This window comes from Scyliorhinus torazame, chromosome 6 (genome assembly GCF_047496885.1).
Source record: "Scyliorhinus torazame isolate Kashiwa2021f chromosome 6, sScyTor2.1, whole genome shotgun sequence".
NCBI lineage: Eukaryota > Metazoa > Chordata > Chondrichthyes > Carcharhiniformes > Scyliorhinidae > Scyliorhinus > Scyliorhinus torazame.
In genome coordinates, this window is record NC_092712.1 from 276,750,553 (window position 1) to 276,774,771 (window position 24,219).

Genomic DNA, 24,219 nt, shown 5'->3' on the forward strand with positions numbered 1-24,219 from the left:
CCAGACTTAGAATATTCCTGCCTATTCGCCTGCTTTTTCAAGACGTCAGTCTTCAATTTCAGGCGGTTCATCTTCAATTTCAGGAGGTCCGTCTTCTTTCCTCGATAATGGGTCAGTAATGTTGGGTGCATTTTTAATATGGCGCTGGATACGACAGCAGACTATGCGCCATCATGTCTGCCACACCATGGAAATCGGCACAAAACCCACAGTTGTATAATTAACGAGTCCAGGCCAGATGATTTGGTGTTTTTCCCCCGCTAGACTCGGCAGCAGCAAACACTACCCATCTCCACTCCTGCCACGAGACTCAGTCCCTGTATAAGATAATTTCACCCTTCTTCTTATAATGTTCCTGTGAAGCATCTTCAAATATTTCATTATGTTAAAGGTGCTGTATAAATATAAAGTAATGTTGTTGGCATTTCACTTTATAGCTCTTTATTGACCTGTTGTGCACTTTTTGCTTTTTCTGTTTTTAATTTAAAAATAACCCGTAATTGTAAAGCACTTTTGGGTAAAATAAGGCACTATACAAATCCAAGCTCTGTATTTAAGCAGAATAGCTAGTACCTTGCCCTCACGCTGCTCATACTCTGACCTGGGAAGGTTTGATGCCAACACTGGGCAAAGAGCTCTCTGCGTTAGATTTCCCTGGTTTAGAGACAATTAAATCTCAATTAAAAGTTTACTTCCTTTGATTTTTTTTGTTCATTTATGGGATGGAGGCTTGCTGGCTGGAGCAGCATTTACTTTCCTCTCCGAATTGCCTTGGAGAAGGTGGTAGTGAGCTGCCTTACTGAACTACTGCAGTCCAAATGGTGTAGGTACACTCACAGTGCTGTTAGGGAAAGAATTCCAGGATTTTGACCCAGTGACAGTGAAGGAATGGGGCAATATATTTCCAAATCAGGATGGGGTGTAGCTAGGAGGTAGTCCAGGTGGTGGTGGTCCCATGTGTCTGCTGCCCTTGTCCTTCTAGATGGTAGTGGTCATGGGCTTCAACAGTGCTGCTTTAGGAGCATTGGTGAGTTCCTACAGTGCATCTTGGTGCCATTGTGCACCGGTGGTTGATGGGGTGCCAATCAAGTGGGCTGTTTTGTCCTGGATGATGTTAAACTTCTTGAGTGCTGTTGGAGCTACATTCAACCAGGCAAAGGAAGATTGTTCCTTCACACTCCTAATTTGTGCCTTGTAGATGGTGGACCTGCTATGGGGAGTCAGGAGGTGAGCTACTTGCCGCAGGGTGCTGATGGTATAAGATACATATGTTTTTGCTGCATTGGACTCGAGAGGTAAAACTTAGAGATCATAAATCTTTCTATCTGCATAAAATGAGATCATGCGTTGTTTAAATTTGGCATTTTGTTATGGCCATTCAATTCTTGGGATTCCAATTCCAAACTCAAGAAGTCACTAACCTTCTGCGACTAAAGAAATACCATCAGGTTAACTGTTTGGCCCAAATCATCTGGATCATGGGCGTCCTCCCTTCCAAACTAATTTCTAAAGTGTTTCATTGTACCATTTTGACAGTAATCTTATTGGTATTATAATAAACTACAATAATCAAGTGGTAGCTTAATGTAAATTTAATTCAATACAACTAACTGTATGTAATGTATTGCATGATGAACTTAATCTTCAATTTTTATTTTACGTTTCTTTCATCAAATTTTTATGAATAAATGTACAAATCCCACAATTTGACTATGTAACTTGCAGCTCATCATTAACAGTTTACCTCAATATAAAATGCTGAGCCATCTTCTGCAGTTGCAGTTATAGGACAGGCAGTGAACAGCTGCAAATTATGTACTTTTAAAAACTGAAGTATGTAGGTACAAAGCAGCTTTGAAATACTTGAGATCTTCAACCTGCAGTGCAAACCTCAATGCAGGTTAGGTAGGTGTGACATGGTTCTGTGAATTATACATGATCTACAGAAAGCTAAAGGCAGCGGTATCAGGAATTTATTCATAATTTCTGCTCCGTATCGGAAATGCTAAACATAATCACTGCCCTACTACTGCTAGCAGCTGCAGTCTCAACACCACTTTTATTATATAATTGAGAAATTAATGGTAAATGGTAAGACTTCGCCCAACATATCTGAATTTCAATGATGTTCAACCAACATAAAACAAATGCAAAACGGATCAGCCATGGTTAATTATAGGTTCCCTTCTTCTGTAGTCACTTATAAGAATAAGAAGTCTTACAACACCAGGTTAAAGTCCAACAGGTTTGTTTCAAATCACTAGCTTTCGGAGCACAGCTCCTTCCTCAGGACCAGTGCTCAAAAAGCTAGTGATTTGAAACAAAACTGTTGGACTTTAACCTGGTGTTGTAAGACTTCTTACTGTGCTCACCCCAGTCCAACGCCGGCATCTCCGCATCATGGTTATAAGGGTGAGACGATGCTTTGGTTAATCCGTTCCACAACAACATTTTTGAACGGGAAAGGCTAGGCTAAAAGGCCCACAGGATGTTTGGAGCAAAATGGCAGAACTATTTCTTAAAGTTTGCATTAGCGCATGAGCAGTACAACAGCTTTCCACTGCGCATTCTTGGCTACTTCAATTACACTTCATGCGTGAACCTTCCTTTCACACTTGAACATTCCTGTTAGCTGAAGAGGTTGGGACGTAGCCAGCAATTCTCCACTGTTGTAAACTGAGATTCCAGGCTGATGTTTCACCAAAAGCAGCGTGGTGGCTGTTTTAGTAGTGATTTAGTGCTGTATTTTGTTTCATGTTCACTGTGAATGGCAGTGGTTCAATAATTATTATGCACTCCATGGTGTTTGCTAATTACTGTGTGAAGCCTTTTGCAGCCTGCAATGGAGAACCTAGGATACATGAAGAATAACAAAGAGGAAGGGCATTGATAAAAGAGACTGTACTGATTTGAAGGAGCAACCCATGGGGATTGTCACCTGCTTATGGGGTGCACAATTCAACTTTGGTAATTGATGACTTCAAACTGTTTCCCTTCCTGTGTAATCTCCTCTAGCCTCATAACTGAGAGATCTACTCTAATTCTGCCCTCTTGTGCATTCCCAAGTATAATACATCGAGGGCCGAAGGGCCTGTACTGCGCTGTAATGTTCTATGTTCTATAATATGTTCACCATTACTGTCAGTGCTTTCAGTTGCCTCGGCCCCAAGCTCAAGAATGTCATCCCTACACCTCTCCAACTAACTTTCCTCATTTAACACACCCCTTAAAACCTGTTTGACCAAGATTATCATCATCTGACCTAATATCTCCTTACATGGCTCTATGTCATGTCTTGTTTTATTGTGTTTCTGTGAAGGATCTTAGGATATTTCATTACTTTAAAGGAGTTATATAACTACAAGCTGTTATAGGCTTCGATACATTAAAAATGGCAACTTAGGAAGCAAGGTCATCAGTATAGGCCTCACAACATGTATCATCAGACCAATTTATTCTTGTTAGCCAGAACAGCAATGTTACGTCAAAAGGCCATGGATTTCTTTGCCAGAAGCTTTTTTAAAAAATAATTTGCCTGGAAATGTAACATATTTTAGGGAACAGCATAATGGGGCCTCTGATCTTTTGCCCAATGCATACCAATTCAATTTAAAGAAAAAAGGTCTATCATAAATATTGGATGTTGCCCGATTTCAGAGTCACAAAGAGAAAATGCTGGAAAATCTCAGCAGGTCTGGCAGCATCTGTAGGGAGAGAAATGAGTGAATGTTTTGAGTCCAGATGACCCTTTGTCAAAGCTAAAAGACAGAGAAAGTGGGAAATATTTATACTGTGGAGTGAAAGAATGAAAGAGGAGTCACAGCCACAGAAACCAAGGGAACAGGGTGCTAATAGCCACAGAAACCAAGGGAAAGAATGCTAATGACAGTCCCCAGAAAGAACAAAAAGCGTTCTCAAAAGGTACCCTCTGTGGTATTGATGCCTATCCTGAGGTCTCAGACCGAGGTGGTGACCCGCTATAATGACCCCCATGCAGCAACCAGGAGAGTCATTGAGCAATGCATTGGCATACTGAAGATTCGGTTCAGATGTCTGGACAGCATTGGTGGGGCTCGCCAATATAGCCCCAGGAGGGCCTCCAACATCGTGGTGGCCTGCTGTGCCCTGACAACATCACGAAGCAGAGGGGGGGAACATGCTGGAGGAGTAGTAAGAATGCCAGGCCTCATCTGATGGGCAGCATGAGGAGGAAGGCCAGGATGATCAAGGCTTGGGACCCAAGCAGGCACAGGAGGCCGCCCGACATGTGCTCCAGGGCCACTTCACTTGGGGCAACCTAATCACTTCAAAGTTAACCAAAGAGGCCTGTCCACCAGCAGCTCAGTGTACCTTATCCTAGGCACCCCCCCACCCCCCCCCCCCCCACCCTCCTTCCCCCCCGGGCACATTCTCCCCTGTCTCTCCTCCCTTCACTCCATCTCCTAACCCCCGCTCCCCCACCCCGCTCCGTGGTTCCTACCAGCATCACTACAGTGTGTCCGCCTGGGTCTACAGTATCAGCAGATCCTGCCTGTGGGACAGAGGATGATGACCGCTCAATGTGAGATCAGCTCTGGTGCTCCTCATCATTTGACAAAATCCGACTCCTGCTTTCGGGATCACATTCCACTGTCCGCCCGGGTCTTCCTTGCAAGTATGCTGCCCATTCCATCTCACGGGCCCATATATCCTCTGGGGAGGCGGAGGCAGAGTTGGGGTTGGAGGGGGCGGTTATGTAGATGGTGAGCGGTGATGGGTCATTCACTGAGTAAGCTGCCCTACATGGCGCCCCCACCCTTATGGCCCTGTTCCCTGCCACTTCGGAGGGTGACCCCAGGTGGAACTTTCAAATGCCCTTGGGGTTGTTCCCCGTGCCATCCATCAACAGCCACACCCCATATGACCAACCTCCCACCCCCTCACATGACCAACTTCTACTACCCCCCCCCACACAAGACACCATCAAGACACACAACAGACTTCCCCCCCTCCCCCACATGACCGACGTCACCCCCCTCCACCCACACGACAGACTTCCCTCTCCCCACACGACCGACTTCCCCCCCTCTCCCCACACGACCGACTTCCCCCACCCCCCATACGATAAACCTTACTCTTCCTCCATGCCAACCCCCTCACCCCCATGACACGACCTGATGTCTAGGATATAATGTTTAGTTTCTCTTATCCATATGCAATGGGCTGGATTTTCATCCTCGAGGCAGGTAGCCACTGCCTCAGGTGAAAGTGCCTGCAAGGACTGGATTTTGCTGCATTTGGACCAAATGACCCTGGAAAAGGTTCAAAGGCTTCCGGATGTGGAGGTCAGCTGCTTGAAAGGCCTGCCTCCATGCAGTGGACTTACCTCAATTATAATATAAACAGAAAGGCCCTCCATCCCTCACCTCCTATCCATGCCATCTCATGCCACCACCATCCCCTTGGCCCCTCAAACAAACCCAATAGCCCCTCAACCCCGCATGCCAAAATATAATCCCCAAATAATCCCTTTAGCCCCTTGTGCCCCATCCCACGGTATGCCTCCTATCCACTCCCAATTGCCCCTCATGCAACATCGATGTCACCTCAGTCAATGCTAATCTATAACACTTCCATGCCTATTTACCCATTAAACACTGTATAGAACCAAATGAACCCGACAGTGACAGTAGGATTTCTTTCTTCAGTCATCGCTAACATTAGACTTAACAAGAAACTCCTTTTGATTCCAAACCAATAAAATCGTAAATCATCCAGACATTTAAAAGTGTCAACAGCAGAAACTACAAGCACTTGAAATCTCTTTATCTTGTGAAAATAAACATTGTAAAATAAACACCTCTGGCTCCCTGATTTTTTCCGTCAACATACAATATATATTTATACTGGATAGAGGTTTCAAATGCTTGCGGTTTCTGTTATTGATAATTTTAAAATTTTCTGGATGATTGATGCTATTATTGACCTACGGTAAAAATGTTTATTCAAAAGTGGAAAGTTATGAATGAATTACTTTTTTTTTTTTAAAAAAAAGCTTTCCCCCCCCCCCCCCCATCACTATAAGTTTCATTGGTTCTATACAATGTATAGTGGCAGAATAGGCATGGTAGCTTGGCATGGGAAGCATGAGGGGCTATGATAGTCGTTTGGTAGCATGCCTTGGCTCATTGGAATGAGAAGGATCTTTTGAAACCTTTCAAAATGTTTCCCACATGCACACTTTGGCTCATGATAACTCGGAGGTGCAACGAACCACAGCTTTTGAAAAAATGGCCTTAAGCCATGGAAATTGCAGAGGACTAGGAGATGTGTAATCTCGCAATGGAGCCAGCCAGGTAAAAGAATGCAGGGTATGGGTTTGCCACCCAAATCAACTGCTGCCCTTAAAAGGCGTTCCTGAAAAATCAGAAAGTGAGAAATGGGGTTGGGAACCGTGGAATCAGGTCCTGTTTGCCATTGTTAATCATCCCAACTCTGTGAATGTCAGTCTAATTTACATAACAAACAGTCAAAATGGTAGAATAAAGAACAGGCAAATACATGGAATGAATGAACAATAGAAGGGAACTCGGTCCCTTGAGCCTGTTACATCACTCATAATCAGACTGAGTGAAATGTTCCTCAGTTCCAATTACCTGGCTTTGCTCCATATCCCACATTACCCACGTCTAGTGAAAGTCTATTGATCTCCTCAATGAAAAACTTCAAATTGTCAATCAGACTCTTCATCAATAGCCTTGTGGGGGCAAAAGAGAATTCCAGATTTCCACTACCCTTAATGTGAGAAACAGTCTCCCAGTTTCATTCATGAATGGCCAAGCTCTTATTTTAAGGCCCTGCTGCTTTGTTCTGAATTCTCTCTCTCCACCAGATGTAATTTTTCCTTCATGTTTACTACTTCAAATCCCCGGAATCATTTTAAACACCCCAACTAGATCATCCCATTATGGTCTGTACAAACCAGATATCCTAATAAGTTAAACATTAAGTCATGATATCATTCCAATGAACTTGCACTGTACCATTTACCCAGCCCTTCCCGAGTTGCAGCATGACCAAGGCTGTAGACGAAGCATAGCTTTTTCCAGCCTTTGTGAGGTAAAGCAATACATTCCATTACCCTTTCTAATCATGTCATAGACGTATGGACTAGATTTTTGTGATTTACATACTCAAACACCAAAAGTCCCGTTGCTCCTCCGCAGTTTCTAATCTCGGACTAATATTTTAAAATTCCAATTTGTCTTTCTTGGATCCTAATTGGATAACTTCCCTCTATTGAACTGTTATCTGCCAGTTTTCCCCACTCAAACCTGGCTCTCGTTTTTCTTGCTTTGTTTTGATCAGCCAACATTTCTTAAGATTGCACTCTTGGTTGGGGCAAATAAAAATAGATTGTTGCAAATAGGTTAATATTTCAGGTAAAGATTCTTCAAAAGAACAGGACTGTTAAGTTCCAGGCATGAAAGAGTCATCACTTAAAGTTGCAGGCAGTTCTCGGACTTACAACACAATCGGTTCTGAAGCCATGTGCAAGTTGTAAAGTTGGGAGTCAGAAGCAGTTTTCCCACAGGAACAATGTTATAAATGGGGAATTGCTTCCTGAACCAAGGCGCGATAGATATCCTATTTTAACGAAAGAGTGAAATGTTTGTGGGATCTTGGTTCAGTATAATTGCCATCCAGTGTAGCCCATGATACAATAGTGCCTGCACTTTCAATGACATTTCTATATTGTATCTGAGAAGCAATTTGCCCTTCCTGAGGATGTGAATGGCAGAAAATAAAGTAACATAGCAATTGGTAAAGAGGGGGACTTCCGGTGGCGACATGTAGATGGAAGACGCGCGTTAGGTGGCTCCCGCTAGAGTCTCTGGTTTTTGCACTTTTATGCCTGGATTCAGAGGTAGTTAGTGAATGAGTTAATGTGGGAAGTCATAAGGAAGGCGTGAAATGTCAAAGACACAGAAGAAAGGTGCTGGGAAGAAGGGGGCGAGCGAAAGTCCACCGTCGAGCGAGGCTGAGAGTCCTGCAGGAAGAAAGATGGTGGGGGCTGGGTCGATGGGTGGGGCCGCTCTGCTCACGGTGGAAACTCTGACCGAGGTGATGTCGGTGGAGGGGCTGTTTGCCAAGGATATGGAGTGCTTTGAAAGGAGATGATGACTGCATTGAAAGAATAGGTGGAAGAGGTGATTGCCCTGGTAAAAGTGGAAGTGATGAAGATGTCGGTCGAGTTGCGGGAGCAAGGAGAGAACAACGAACAAAAGAACAAAGAAAAGTACAGCACAGAAGCAGGCCCTTCGGCCCTCCAAGCCTGTGCCGACCATATTGCCCATCTAAACTAAAATCTTCTGCACTTCCTGGGCCCGTATCCCTCTATTCCCATCCTATTCATGTATTTGTCAAGATGCCCCTTAAGTGTCACTATCGTCCCTGCTTCCACCACCTCCTCCGGTAGCGAGTTCCAGGCACCCAATACCCTTTGTGTAAAAAAAAAAACTTGCCTCGTACATCTCCTCTAAACCTTGCCCCTCGCACCTTAAACCTATGCCTCCCAGTAATTGACTCCTCTACCCTGGGAAAAAGCCTCTGACTATCCACTCTGTCTATGCCCCTCATAATTTTGTAGACCTCTATCAGGTCGCCCCTCAACCTCCTTCGTTCCAGTGAGAACTAACCAAGTTTATTCCACCGCTCCTCATAGCTAATGCCCTCCATACCAGGCAACATCCTGGTAAATGTCTTCTGCACCCTCTCTAAAGCCTCCACATCCTTCTCGTAGTGTGGCGACCAGAATTGAACACTATACTCCAAGTGTGGCCTAACTAAGGTTCTATACAGCTGCAACATGACTTGCCAATTCTTATACTCAATGCCCGGCCAATGAAGGCAAGCATGCCGTATGCCTTCTTGACTACCTTCTCCACCCGAGTTGCCCCTTTCAGTGACCTGTGGACCTGTACACCTAGATCTCTCTAACTGTCAATATTCGTCAGGGTTCTACCATTCACTGTATATTCCCTACCTGCATTAGCCCTTCCAAAATGCATTATCTCACATTTGTCCGGATTAAACTTCATCTGCCATCTCTCCGCCCAAGTCTCCAAATGATCTAAATCCTGCTGTATCCTCTGACAGTTCTCATTGCTATCCGCAATTCCACCAACCTTTGTGTCGCCTGCAAACTTACTAATCAGACCAGTTACATTTTCCTCCAAATCATTTATGTACACTATGAACAGCAACGGTCCCAGCACTGATCCCTGCGGAACACCACTAGTCACAGCCCCCCAATCAGAAAAGCACCCTTCCATTGCTATTCTCTGCCTTCTATATCCTAGCCAGTTCTGTATCCATCTTGCCAGCTCACCCCTGATCCAGTGTGACTTCACCTTTTGTACCAGTCTGCCATGAGGGACCTTGTCAAAGGTCTTACTGAAGTCCATATAGACAACACCCACTGCCCTACCTGCAATTATCTTGTGACCTCTTCGAAAAACTCTATCAAGTTAGTGAGACACAACCTCCCCTTCACAAAACCATGCTGCCTCTCGCTAATACGTCCATTTGCTTCCAAATGGGAATAGATCCTGTCTTGAAGAATTCTCTCCAGTAATTTCCCTACCACTGAAGTAAGGCTCACCGGCCTGTAGTTCCCTGGATAATCCTTGCTAGCCTTCTTAAACAGAGGAACAACATTGGCTATTCTCCAGTCCTCCGGGAAGACGGTGAGGATCCAAAGATTTCTGTCAAGGCCTCAGCAATTTCCTCTCTTGCCTCCTTCAGTATTCTGGGGTAGATCCCATCAGGCCCTGGGGACTTATATATCAAGGTTGATTTCAAGACGCCCAACACCTCGTCTTTTTGGATCTCAATGTGACCCAGGCTATCTGCACACCCTTCTCCAGATTCAACATCCACCAATTCCTTCTCTTTGGTGAATACTGATGCAAAGTATTCATTTAGTACCTCGCCCATTTCCTCTGGCTCCACACAATCATTCCCATGCCTGTCCTTCAGCGGGCCAACCCTTTCCCTGGCTACCCTCTTGCGTGTACCAACCCTTTCCCTGGCTACCCTCTTGCGTGTACATGTACGTGTAAAAAGCCTTGGAATTTTCCTTAACCCTATTTGCCAATTACTTTTTGTGGCCCTTTTAGCCCTCGTGACTCCTTGCTTAAGTTCCTTCATACTTTCCTTTTTTTTCCCCCACACAGGCTTCGTCTGTTCCCAGCCTTCTAGCCCTGACAAATGCCTTCTTTTTCTTTTCGACGAGGCCTACAATATCTCTCGTTATCCAAGGTTCCCAAAATTTGCCGTATTTATCCTTCTTCCCCACAGGAACATGCCAGTCCTGAATTCCTTTCAACTGACATTTGACAGCCTCCCACATGTCAGATGTTGATTTACCCTCAAACATCCGCCCCCAATCTAGGTTCTTCAGTTCCCGGCTAATATTGTTACAATTAGCCTTCCCCCAATTTAGCACATTCACTCTAGGACCACTCTTATCCTTGTCCACCAACACTTTAAAACTTACTGAATTGTGGTCACTGTTGCCGGAATGCTCCCCTACTGAAACTTCTACCGCCTGGCCGGGTGCATTCCCCAATACCAGGTCCAGTACAGCCCCTTCCCTAGTTGGACTATCTACATATTGTTTTAAGAAGCTCTCCTGGATGCTCCTTACAAACTCTGCCCCGTCCAAGCCCCTGGCACTAAGTGAGTCCCAGTTAATATTGTGGAAGTTGAAGTCTCCCATCACAACAACCCTGTTGCTTTTACTCCTTTCCAAAATCGGTCTACCAATCTGCTCCTCTATCTCCCGCTGGCTGTTGGGAGGCCTGGAGTAAACCCCCAACATTGTGCCTGCACCCTTCTTATTCCTGATATCTACCCATATAGCCTCGCTGCCCTCTGAGGTGACCTCCCGTAGTCCAGCTGTGATATTCTCCCTAACCAATAGCGCAACTCCGCCACCCCTTTTACATCCCCCTCTATCCCGCCTAAAACATCTAAATCCTGAAATGTTTAGCTGCCAATCCTATCCTTCCCTCAACCAGGTCTCTGTAATGGCAACAACATCATAGTTCCAAGAACTAATCCAAGCTCTAAGTTCATCTGCCTTACCCGTTATACTTCTTGCATTAAAACATGTGCACTTCAAGCCACCAGACCCGCTGTTTTCAGCAACATCTCCCTGTCTGCTCTTCCTCTGAGCCATAGTGGCCCTATTTCCTAGTTCTCCCTCAATTTATTCACCTTCTGACCTATTGCTCCAGTACCCACCCCCCTGCCATACTAGTTTAAACCCTCCCATGTGACACTAGCAAACCTCGCGGCCAGGATATTTATGCCTCTCCAGTTTAGATGCAACCCGTCCTTCTTATACAGGTCACACCTGCCCCGGAAGAGCTCCCAGTGGTCCAGATAACGGAAACCCTCCCTCCTACACCAGCTGTTTAGCCATGTGATTAGCTGCTCTATCTTCCTATTTCTAGCCTCATTGGCACGTGGAGTAATCCAGAGATTACAATTCTAGAGGTCCTGTCTTTTAACTTTCAGCCTAGCTCCCTGAACTCCTGCTGCAGGACCTCATGCCCCTTCCTGCCGATGTCGTTAGTACTAGTATGTACAACGACCTCTGCCTGTTTGCCCTCCCCCTTCAGGGTGCCCGCTACCCGTTCTGAGACATCCTGGACCCTGGCACCAGGGAGGCAACATACCATCCTGGAGTCTCTTTCACATAGAAGTTGAAGAGGGTGGAGGAAGCATTGTCGCAACATAGCGACCAGTTCACCTCAGTGGGCGCGGAGCTGCGGAAGCTGGTGGGGGCCAATAAAGGGCTCAGAGCCGAGGTGGAGGACCTGGAGAGGAGGCAAAATCTGACAATCGTGGGCTTGCCTGAGGAGGTGGAGGGCCCAAAGCCAATCGAGTATTTTGCAAAGATGTTTGCGGAGTTGATGGGGGAGGGGGGATAATCCGCCAGCTACAAGTTGGAAAGGTCACATAGGTAGCTCAGGCCAAAGCCTAAAGCCGATGAGCCACCAAGGGCAGTTATAGTCTGCTTTCACATGTTCCACGTGAAGGAGAAGGTCTTGAGCTAGGTGAAGCAGAGACGAGATGTGAAGTGGGAAGGCATTGGTAGACGAATATACCAAGACCGAACGGCGGAGCTGGTGAGAATGCAAGCGCCTTTGGACGGGTGAAGGCAGCATTAGATGACAGCCGAGTGAGATTTGGAGTGGTTTACCCTGTGAAGTTGAGAGTGACGCACACTTTTGAGGGATTTTTATTTTGAGGCGGCGGAGGCGTTCGTTAAGGCTGAAGGACTGGGACTGAGATGAGAGTTGGGATTTGGACTTGATGGGGGGGCAAGAATGGTGTTTTTCTTATGGAGGGTTTTCTATTTGATTGGGGTTTTGTTTTCTGTCTCTTTAATGTGAGTTGTTTATATGTGTTCTGGGTTTCGTTTTCCTTTTGGGTGCGGTTCTGTATTGTTTCTTGGTTTAAGGGAGGTTATTTCTTGGGGCACGTTGGGCAGGGTTACTGAGGATGTGGGCGGGGGGTCGCTATCAAGTTGGCTAGTGAACGGGAGTGTGGTGGAGGGAGGGGCCAAAGTCATTGGAGCCTGGTTGAGCAGGTTTTGATGGACTTGGGAAGTATGACTGGTGGGGGGAGCGAATCGATACTGGGTGAGTTATTTGCAAGAGGAAGTGGATGGAGGGATTCTGGGAGGGGGCTAGGGGGTCGACGGTAATAAAAGGAGAGGGTGGACCTGGCCGAATGGGCAGGGCCCGGGGTAATGGTAATTGCCGATAGGAGGGGCAGGGGGTGGGTGAGAGACACCTGGTCAGAATGGCGAAATGGAACATATGGGAATTAGTGGGACCAGTGAAGGGAGCGAGAATTTTTGCTCTTGAAGAGTTTAAAAGCTGTGTGGGGATGCTGCAAGAGACCCATGGAGAGTTTCACACTCAAGGGATCGGGAGTATTCATTTTTCTCCCCGGTGCACAAGTTGTTTTCGAGGATTGACTTTTTCGTGGTGGGAAAGGCGCTGTTGGCTGGGGTTAAGAGGTCGGAGTATTTGCCAATTGCTATCTCGGAACATGCTCCGCTTGGATGGATGTGATTTTGGCGAAGGGGGCAGCCTGGAGGCCAGGGTGGAGAATGGATGAGGGCTTACTGGCGGACTGGAGCTTCTGTGATAAGATAGGGAAGGTGATTGAGTAGTATGTGGGGTTTAATTGCATGGGGAAGGTCTCACAGTCGGTGTCTGGGAGGCACTGAAGGCATTGGTGAGGGGGGGGGGGGGGGGGGAAAGAGAGAGGAGATGATCTTGTTTAAGGCTAAGATGGATAGGGAGGAGAGGAAGAACACCAGTGACTGATAGATAGATGGGAGGTAAAGGGAAGAAAGTTGTCCTCAAATGTGTTGTTAACGTGATGCTTTCTCCGGCAGAGGGGAGGGAGACAAAGACGGAGATGGTGGAGGCAGAGAAGGCATTTGATCGGGTGGAGTTATTTGATGGTGGTATTGGGGACATTTGGGATTGGGCCGGAGTTTGTGGCGTGGGTGCAGCTGCTCTATAAAGGAGCCGATGCCGAGCGTGCGCACAAATAATATGAACTCGGGTATTTTGCATTGCACTGGGGTAGAGACAGGAATGTCCCATCTCCCCTCTTCGGTTTGCGCTGGCTAGAGAGCCTTGGGTATTCTGCTGAAGAGCCCACGGTTTTGGATGGGGATAGTGAGTGGGGTGGGAGGGTGGACTGTAACATACAGTGTCCTTATTTGCAGATAATTTGCTGCTGTATATTTCGGAGCTGAGCCCTTTGATGGGGGTATAATGAGGTTGCTCCAGAGACTTGTAACGTTTTCAGGGTACAAATTGAATTGAGCGAGTGGGAGCAGGGGTGGGGGTGGGGCTGCCACTTCACCTGGCAGGTCTCAGTTTAGGTAGTTGGGGTGCTGGTGGCCCACAATCAGGCAAGGCATTGGATGTTTAACTTGACTAGCTTGGTGGGGAGGGTGAAAGCTGATTTGCTGAGGTGGGACAATCTCCCTCTGTCGTTCAGGGGCCAGATGCAGGCAGTAAAGATGAATGTTGTGCCTGCTTCCTGCTCTTGTTTCAATACCTGCTGGTCTTTCTACACAACTCCCGACGGCCCCAGAGAAGTATACGGTGAGTTCAGTGGTGGTGGCAGATGAGACAGTATTTTAAGTTGGGAGCTGGGTCGGGGGAATAATGGATTCGAGCCAGGGCGGATGGATGGAAGGACTAAGGGATTGTAAGAGGCGGGGGGGGGGGGGGATTAAGGAAATGAAGGATTTGTTTCTGAGAGGGCGATTTGCGAGTTTGGAGGAGTTGGGTGAGAAGTTTGGGCTGGTGTGGGGGCGAAAGCTTTCGGTATATGCAGGTGCGGGACTTCGCGAGGAAGGTTATCCCAAACTTCCCGATATTGCCGGCCTCCTCGTTGTTGGAGGCGATGCTGTCGGGAGGGGGGTTGTCTCAGCAATTTGCAGGAGGATTTTGGAGGAGGATGGGGTGTCCATGGAGGGGGCTAAGGTGAAGTGGGAGGAAGAGTTGGGGATGTTGCGGGAGGAGGGTCTGCGGAGGGTAAATGCATCGACTTTGTGCGTGAGGCTGGGGCTGATACAGCTTAAGGTAGTGCATAGGGTACACCTCACAAAGGCTAGCTTGAGCCGCTGTTTCGAAGAGGTGGAGAATGTGGGAGGGGCCTTGCGAATCACGTGCATATGTTTTGGTCCTGCCCGAAGCTGGAAAGGTTTTAGAGAAAAGTGTTCAGCACCATCTCAGGTGTTCTACATGTGGACGTGGAGCCCAGTCCCCTAGAAGCCATATTCGGGGTGTCGGACCGGCTTGATCTGCAGGGACAGATGTTTTAGCCTTTGTGTCACTGATTGCTCTTGTTGGGATGGAGGTCAGCTTCTCCACCCTGTGCCTCGGCATGGCGGAGGGGACCTGCTGGAGTTTCTGACCCTGGAAAAGGTGAAGTTTGCTCTGAGGGGGTGCGTGATGGGTTCTACAATTGTTGGGGTTTGTTCATCATGCATTTTCAGGAGTTTATTACCGTTGACTGTTGCGGGGGGGGGGGGGGGGGGGCGCAGTTGAGGGGTTGCTTGGTAAAGATGTTGAAAATTTGTTGAATAAAAATACTTTTTTGGTAAAGATCAACTGTTCGCTGGTGTGCCGTCGTAAAGTCAAAACAGGGTGTCAATTTCTAAAAGCTGCAAGTGCAGCGCATCATAACTGGAACATCATTAAGTCAAGGACTGCCTGTAATTAGTTCCAAAGGGTCAATTTTATAGCCTGCTCTGGAGTAGTCCCAATTTTCCTATCATTAAGATTACACACTCCTGTTGATGAAGAGTGTGTGCTGTGTACAGCTACAACAAAACACTGCCTGCAGTTTTATATTTGCTTCTTGTTTACAGTCTACAGCCACTCCTCGGGTTACAGCTTTTATAAGTCATCATGCTCTGTAACCTTGTAACCTCTGCAATAATATTATAGATTGATTTCCCTTAACAGCAGTCAATGTTTGTATTGTCGATAGTTGCTCTGGTCCCAATTGTTCATCAAATATCAGCAGAATGTCATTAAATGACGATAAAGGCATTTATCAAACAAATGAGTACTTAATTCACAAAATCTGAACTAATCACACACTTTACAGCAAATACTTATACCATTTTTTAAAAAAGCTAAATCAGCATTATCTAACTAGGGTTAAAATCCACAGGGATAACTAAAAAGTATCAAAAGTAAACGGCAATGTATTTTTGGACATACCTGGACGTCCTTCGGCAGTGGCTTTTTCTTCTTTATTCCTATCTGAAAATAGCTGAAAAGAACATTTATGATTACTTGGTTGTCTTCAAATGGATGTGTGAAGTTTAGTTTAAAATAAAATCAAGTACAGTCAATTCGGTGGCGGGGAGGATTGTGATTTAAAATAAGCCGAGCGGTGTGTATATATTTCACTTTATTTTTCTTTTATTTTCAAATGTATGTTCACGCTTATCTTTGTTCTGTACATTACAAAAAAAAAATGTAATAAAAACATTGAAAAAAAAATGAAAGGTAAATTTGTCAACAAAGAGGCACAAATAAAAAGAAAGGTCAAAGAACCTTCACGGGTACATGAAAAACAAAGCAAAGAGCCTTAATGAACAAATAATAATATGAAGCGATACTTGTACATTTAAAGTGTAAAAGATGTTTCACAGAATTGACATCAATTAAAATTGGACACCAACTTAAAGGTGAAGGTATTTAGGAAGGGTGGCCAAAATGCGTGGTAAGAGTTTTAAGGAAGAGAGGCAAGTGGGGAGACAGAGGGGTTAGAAGGAGAAGTCCATAATATGGGGTTTAGGAGGAGGAAGGCACAGCCAACAATGGCACGGCAAAGGAAGCAGAGAAGACTTCAGTCAGAGGAACAGAAAGAGTTCTGGGGAGTTGTCGAGCTGCAGGAGGATAGGGAAAATGACATAGATGATAAGATTTAAACACAAGGATGGCTATTTTAAACTGAAGCAGAGTATGGGAATTGGTGGAGGCAGCTAAATGAATGGTCTTAACCCTAATGGTAGGGAAGTCCACACACCCCTTGCCTTTGATGGTGTCAGGCATTTGCAGTTGGAAGAGCAATTGTAAATGACTTTGTGGCAGATGGGAAAGAAATGAGCCTGAAAGGAAATAGGAATACATGGGTGGTTAGCAATAAAAGCTGTCAGAGAGATGGTCTTGTCGGTAATCAGGATCATGGTAGGAAACAAGGTTAAAAGAATACCTGTGAGTAGGAGGAGAAGTGGAAAGTCTCACTCAGTGTAATGGCTGAAGGAGGAAAGCTATCTTAGGGAGAACTTTGGGATGGGGCTGGCAAGGTGGTAGAGATCAAGGATTCTAAAGGAATGACAAGAGGAGTGGAACATGTCAAGGCACTGGAAGAGGAATTAGGTATCAGAGGCATGGGGGAAAGAGACTAACATGTGATTTGCTGTAAAGGACAAACACTGCCACAATGGCAGCATGGGCGAGGCAGATAGTGGAATATAGAACCAAGAATGGAGGTTCCAGTAAAAGGAAATATGTTGCAACCTGGTGAGCCAAGTTTAAAAGCTGCGATGTAATGCATTGTCACAATATGGCAGTGCATAGGAAGGGTGCTGTTGAAAGTGGAAGTAAATTCTGGAAGGAAATGTGGAAAAGATAGTGTTTGTTGTCCAACTCAAAGCCAATAGGGCAGTGGTGGTGGTAGGATACCAGAACAGACCTCAACGTTTGTGAGAATACTGGATGAGAATCCCCAAACAATTATCAATTTGTAAAACTGTGAGAAAGTTTTTCACCCCAGGAGTGATGACCCTGACCAATAGGTGTCTTTGATGTTAAAACAAACTTTAATTTAAATGAAGAATTAACTACATTAATATCAAAGAAATAGCATTACAATTAGCAGTTATTAAAAAAAGGAAAAACTTTAACTTACTATCTATACCTCCACTACATTCCAATTAAGCGACCCAACACAGTTCAAATAATAATAATGAATAAAGTTAACAATCAGGGTTACTTGCTTATCTGTGCAGACTTTGGAGAGACACTCTTTCAGGAACAACCTGAAAATGTTTCTGCCTTGTCAGACTCAAATCCTATGGCAAACTGCAGTTCAACTTAAAATCTTCAAGCAAACTACAAAACTACGGTCAGAAATGGCTCCTCCCATTAATTACATTATCTGTATCCCACTAAGGGTCCAGGGTTCAGGTTCGATTCCTGGCTTGGATCACGGTCTGTGTGGAGTCTGCACGTTCTTCCCGTGTCAACAAGGGTTTTCTCCGGGTGCTCCGGTTTCCTCCCACAAGTCCCAAAAAGACGTGCTGTTAGGTGAATTGGACATTCTGAATTCTCCCTCTATGTACCCGAACAGGCAACGGAATGTGGCGACCAGGGGCTTTTCACAGTAACTTCATTGCAGTGTTAATGTAAGCCTACTTGTGACAATAAAGATTCTTATTATTATTAAGTTGTCCCATGGCATGCTTAGCTAGGCCTAAACACCACCCCCTCACAAATTATTCACATTCCAATGAATCTCCAGCAATAAAAACAATATCCCATTAGCCATCTATATGTAAACATGTAAATGGTGAAAGACAATCTAGAAGGTGAGATCACAGGGGATTGGGGGTAGAGTACTAGATTGGATTGAGAACTGGCCGACTGACAGAAAGCAGAGGGTCGAGATAAATAAGTCCTTCTCTGGCTGGCGAACTGTAACTAGCAGGGTGCTGCAGGGGTCAGTCCTCAAGAGCTCAACAGTTTACAATCTATATAAATTATATGCAAGCAGGGACAGAGTGTGACATAGCAAAATTTGCAGATGATATTAAAATATGTGGGAAAGCAGGCAGTGAAGAAGAGACAAAAGGCTGGATTCTTCTGCCCCGCCTGCTGCAAGATCGCTACAGGCGAGACGCAGACAATGGAAAAGTTCATTGACCTCGGGTGGGATTCTCCGGTCGCTGGACGGGCACGGCTGGGGAATCTCACCCTGTACAGGTGGACATAGATTGGCTCGGAGAATGGGCCAGAATTTGGCAGATGGAGTTTAATGTGGATAGGTGTAAGGTTATCCATTTTGGCCAAAAAACAGAAAGGCAAATTATCTAACTGGAAAGCAGTTTCAAAATGCATCTGGACAGAGGGATCTGGTTGTTTTTGTTCATGAATCGCAGAAAGTCGGTATGCAGGTAATAATAATAATAATAATAATCTTTATTCGTGTCACAAGTAGACTTGCAATTAAGTTACTGTGAAAATCCCACAGTCGTCAAGCCTCCGGCACCTGTTCTGGTACACTGAGGGAGAATTCAGAATGTCCAATTCACCTAACAATCACGTCTTTCGGAGCTTGTGGGAGGAAACCGGAGCACCTGGAGGAAACCCATGAAGACATGAGGTAAATGTGCAGACTTTGCACAGACAATGACCCAAGCCAGGAATCGAACCAGGGTCCCTGGCGCTGTGATGCAATAGTGCTATGGGCGGCACGGTAGCACAGTGGTTAGCACTGTTGCTTCACAGCTCCAGGGTCTGAGGTCCGATTCCCAGCTTGGGTCACTGTCTGTGCGGAGTCTGCATGTTCTCCCCATGTCTGTGTGAGATTCCTCCGGATGCTCCAGCTTCCTCCCACAAGTCCCGAAAGACATGTTGTTGGGTAATTTGGACATTATGAATTCTCCCTCCGTGTACCCGACAGGCACCGGAATGTGACGACTAGGGGCTTTTCACAGTCACTTCATTGCAGTGTTAATGTAAGCCTACTTGTGACAATAAGGATTATTATTATATAACCACTGTGCTACCGTGCCAGCCACAGCATGTAATAAAAAGGGAAAATGGAATTTTAGCGATTATTGCAAAAGAATTAGAGCATAAAGTAGAGAAGTGATGTTGCAATTGTATGTGGTGTTGGGGAGAGCATATCTGGAGTATTGTATCCAGTTGTGGTCTCCTTATTCTAGGAAGGATGTGATGGCATTGGAGGCAGTTCGTAGGAGGTTCACAAAATTGATTCGGGGATGAAAGGGTTGACATACGAGGAGAAAACAGTTTGGACTTATATTTGCTGGAGTTTAGAAGAATGAAAGGGGATTTGATCGAGGTATAATAAAATACTAAAAAGGGATTGATAAAGTAAACGTAGATCAAATGTTCCCCTTGTGGTCGATTTAGAATGAGAGTACACAGATTTTCATTGAGAATGGTGGATTTAAAACTGAGATAAGGAACTACTTTGCGCAGAGGGTGGTGAACTTCTGGAACTCTGCCTATAGTGCAGTGGAGTCTGAATCATTAAATTGTTTCGAGAAGGAGATAGATATATTTCTGACCAAAACAAATGGGTTAAAGAGATATGGGGAACAGGTAGAGAGGTGGATGAGACCAGGAAGAGATCAGCCATGATCTGACTGAATGGCGGTGCAGGCTCGAAGGGCTGAATCGCCTACTTCTGCTCCAAATTCCTATGTTCTTAATGGTTACCTCATCTTTTCTGACACCTTAATTACAACTTTAGTAGACACACTGCCTGTATGTATTTTAAACCATGGTTTTTAAATAACATTATTGCCACAAATATAAACTATAATATATATCAATTTCTACACTCATCACAGTGGGTGCAGAGAAACATATGAATTCAGGGCAGGAATAGGCCATTTGCCCCCTTAAGCCTGCGCCACCATTTGATGATGGTTGACCTGATATGGCCTCAAAACTACCTTCCTGCCTAATCCCTGTACCCTTTATCTCACTGGTCAATCAAGAATCATAGAATTGTTACGACATTGAAGGAGGCCATTTGGCCGATCCAACTTAGTTTTTTTTTTAAATTTAAATTCAACGACCCTGCCTTCATTGTCCTCTGGGTAGAACAGAAGAAGGTTGGCAACGTTAATTGTTAACGAGTGCACTGTGCAGAAAGGTCCATGAGAAATGTTTCTGTTCTTCCCTGAAAGGCATTGCCATACTGTAGATACTACTCTGAGACCATAATTATACTGCCAGCTTCACCTTACTTTCAGGTTGTGCATGCACATGCTTACATGAGCCAAGTTGCACACAATGACATTGAAATGCAACTCAATAGGAGCAGGAGGCAGCCAACTATTTATTTACATTTTGCAGGATTCTCCAGTCCCACCAGCCAGTGGATCAGAATTTCCCACCTGTGGTCAACAGGCATTTTACTGATCCATTAAACTTTCCATCCTGCCCACAATGATTCCCACAGCATGCAGGACCTGAAAGTTTAGGGCATTATGATGAAGGCCTGATTACACTGGGTTGGGTGCACAGAGACAGAAGAAATCCTGGCTCTGGGAATGCAACCTTTAGTTTGGATTTGCATGCCAACGGCGGGATAGACTGGAAGTCGGGCCCCCAACCCCAGAGGAGGCATGGAGGCTGCCGGGTGCAGGGATGGGCTTGGCAAAAGGCCTGCCTCTGCTCTAGCACAGCGTTGAATTACATTTTTAAAATTAAAACACAAAAATCCCTCAAGACTCCACCTCTTGTTACACTCTTCATGTCCCATCCAGGACAATGTATGCCATCTCATGATCCCTATCCACAATGATACCACCCATGCCAAGCTATATGCCCATGCCACCTATGCCCTCCCCAACCTCATAGCCCTTTATAGCCTCTATGCCAACCTATTTCCCCACCCACCACCCTTTGCCTTTACCCCCTCCATGCCAACTTACCTAGTATCCATTGACTGTTCTTGGACCGTTGCGACAGTTCCCTGACAACATTTTATGCATTCAATCGTGTTTACTTTTAACAATCCCAAAGGGAGGGCAGCCTGGTGGCGCAGTGGTTAGCATTGCTGCCTCACGGCACCGAGGTCCCAGGTTCAATCCCGGCTCTGGGACACTGTCCGTGTGGAGTTTGCACATTCTCCCTGTGTTTGCGTGGGTTTCGCCCCACAATCCAAAAGATGTGCAGGAAGATGTGCAGGGTAGGTGGATTGGCCACGCTAAATTGCCCCTTAATTGGAAAAAATGAATTGGGTATTCTAAATTTTTTTTTTTTTTAAATCCCAAAGGGTCCCTTACCTACCGTAGGGAGAAAATTCAAAGGGGCACCTTATCTTTCCTATCCTGGCTACTCAAACAACCCCACAGAGTTCTGACCTCCTCTTACCTGCACACTCTGGGTTCCACATTCCTGGCCTACCAAAATCCTACTTCAGTGGAGGGAGTTGGTAATTTAAATGGCCAGCTGCCTCCTGTAAACCCTGTATGTGCAAACCCTGGTACGACTCCATTTCAGCACCCATAAAAATTAAACACGCCAGGTTTGTGGTTAGGACTTTGAATTCCCAGCTATTTCTGGAAGTTTTGCCACAAAGGAGAGCCTCTCCACCATGGTGAAAATCTGAGCCTAAAAATTAATTTGATCAATTTCAAAAGGTAGTTGCTATTTCTTTTTTTTAAATTGCTTCCCACTTTTTGCAGTGTATTTAGTGTTAAAGACTACCAACTTTAATAGGTTCACACCGAAATTATACCACACAGTTTGCATCGAATCAATGGTCAAACCATTTCACATCAACTCGAATATAGCTGCCGTATAAATAAAAACAGGTTCCCAGTCTCAGGCATTCCTGAAGAAAATTTACTTCAGGAGATTTCATTTAAAATATTTCCAGGAAAATAAAAATACACCAGTCAGACAAATTTCACAGTTTTCCAGATTTTATAAAGGGTGTAACTGTGACACGATTGTCAAGATTCACAATTTTAAGAATAGCATTTTTAGAAGAGCTGTTTTTGTACTTAGTTACGCACTTTGGCAGTTTTCAGAAGTGCACACTGAATTATGCAAACGGCCATGCATTGCAGAAAAGGATCAATTGAACTATAAAACTTACATCAATGATCAATTAAGTGATGCATACAAGTCTCTCTTAATACAACATCCCTATTAGATTTACAAGTAATTTGAATGTTAATTAATCAAAACGAAATGCTGGAAAAAAGATCGTTTTGTTAAGTCCTGATTTTTTTTTAAAAACAAACTTGGCAAATCCTCATGTTCAAATTACAGTGTCATTCGTCTCAAAGTTGCTGGATGCAAATTATCTGATCAGTTTAATCCTTAAAACTTCCACTTTCTGTATCTTTCATGTTAGGTTATTGAATGCAAAATTAATTTTGAACTGTCAAGAACCGTAAATATTGATGACTTATCATACTGTTACCGACACAATTCGATTTTTCTGTATAGCAGAGTGTACTTGAAGGACAAAGATTTTAAGTGCACCCATTTTTACCATTACGAATATGTAACATTTTGGGCAGTGAATCTGACTCTGTATTTGATCCTATTTCATAGCACCGAATAACTGCTGTTCACAGTAATCCCTCAACAATGCATTTTAAAGGACGTGAGGAATAATGCCTTTCTTGGCATTCCACAAAATGACAACCTTGAGGCTGGTCTGGTCCATGCAGAATATTCCCCACACTTTTCAAAGCCGGATAGACGGGAGAGAGTGTAGCCAGGGTAGGAAAGAAAAATACCAATCGTGCAACAAGTGTAACTTTGAAAAGTTTTTGTAACAATATTGTGTTTATTAGAAGTTTCTTAATACGGTGTTATCAGTGCCTTCAAGGATAAATCTGAAAGTTCTTTGCAACAATTCATTAACTGGATATCCAAAATTAATTTTCCACTGAATGAAATAATTCAGGAATTAACTGATCAGATAATTTGATAATCAGATCATTTGCAACAATTTACAAACCCAGTTCATTTTTCAAAACAGTGCAATCATTGAATACTGAGCGTTATCTGGATGCATAGATACATATATAGGAGTCCAAAAAAGATCTGTTAAATATAGTTATGCTGATTTACTGGCATGTTTAAATACGTGCGTATAATTATAAATAATATATTGCTACTGTTGCACTCACTCTAGTTTTTTGAACCTCTCCTTGCCGCCTGCCACGTACTGTTTGCCGGTGTCCAACTCCTCCAGCTGGTAGACGCGGTGGCCCTGCTGGGGGGTGTAGATGTTGCGGACGGCCCCGAAAGGCGCCTCCAAGCCGTTGGTCACCTCCTTCAGGAAGGCTTCAAAGGTCGAGATCTGGCGCTCGTTGATCACGAACTTTCTCCCGGCGTAAAAGGGGTCCCCGTTGCGGTAAACCCGCACGCACTTCACCGTCGGCTGTGCCAGGAAAGTCGGCTTGGTCGTTGCCATGACACTGGGAGGGAAGAGGGGTGGAATTTAAATTAAGAACATTTAAATTAAATGAAGGTTTATTTTTGGAAGGAAGCAAAACTAAACCCACACAGCGCCTCAAAGTACTTCAGAGTTGGCTAGAGTCAGCGTATAGTAACTGTGGCCACTGCAGGCAGCTGCTTTGAACTGCAACATGCTGCGGTATCCCGGGAAACTTTGTATTCGTTCCACTGTTTCCATGGCAGCCGGCTGCTGGGTGGGTGAGGAAGACGGAGCACGTGCGTTCGGGAGCCCGGCCCCGCCCCCTCTCCCCGCAGGCCCCGCCCCTTCTAATTTCTGATCCATGATGTGGAGGTACCTGCATTGGACTGGGGTGAGCACAGCAAGAAGTCTCACAACACCAGGTTAAAGTCCAACAGGTTTGTTTCA

General features: G+C 45.0%; 1 protein-coding gene across 3 annotated transcripts in view; it reads right to left on the minus strand.

The window, feature by feature from the left end:
• LOC140425439 (doublecortin domain-containing protein 2-like) overlaps window positions 1–24,009 on the minus strand; it is a 293,077-nt gene extending 269,068 nt beyond the window's left edge. The window contains exons 1-3 of one of the 3 annotated variants that reach the window (XM_072509709.1): window positions 23,900–24,009; window positions 23,522–23,812; window positions 15,819–15,870 (exon numbers count right to left, since the gene is read on the minus strand). In XM_072509709.1, coding sequence (XP_072365810.1) covers window positions 15,819–15,870; window positions 23,522–23,808 — 339 coding nt within the window. In that variant the 5' untranslated portion in view covers window positions 23,809–23,812; window positions 23,900–24,009. Of the gene's footprint in view, window positions 1–15,818; window positions 15,871–23,521 lie in introns of all 3 variants that reach the window. The other 2 variants (XM_072509710.1, XM_072509708.1) reach the window with 2 other exon arrangements.
• Between the last annotated feature and the right edge of the window lie 210 nt (window positions 24,010–24,219).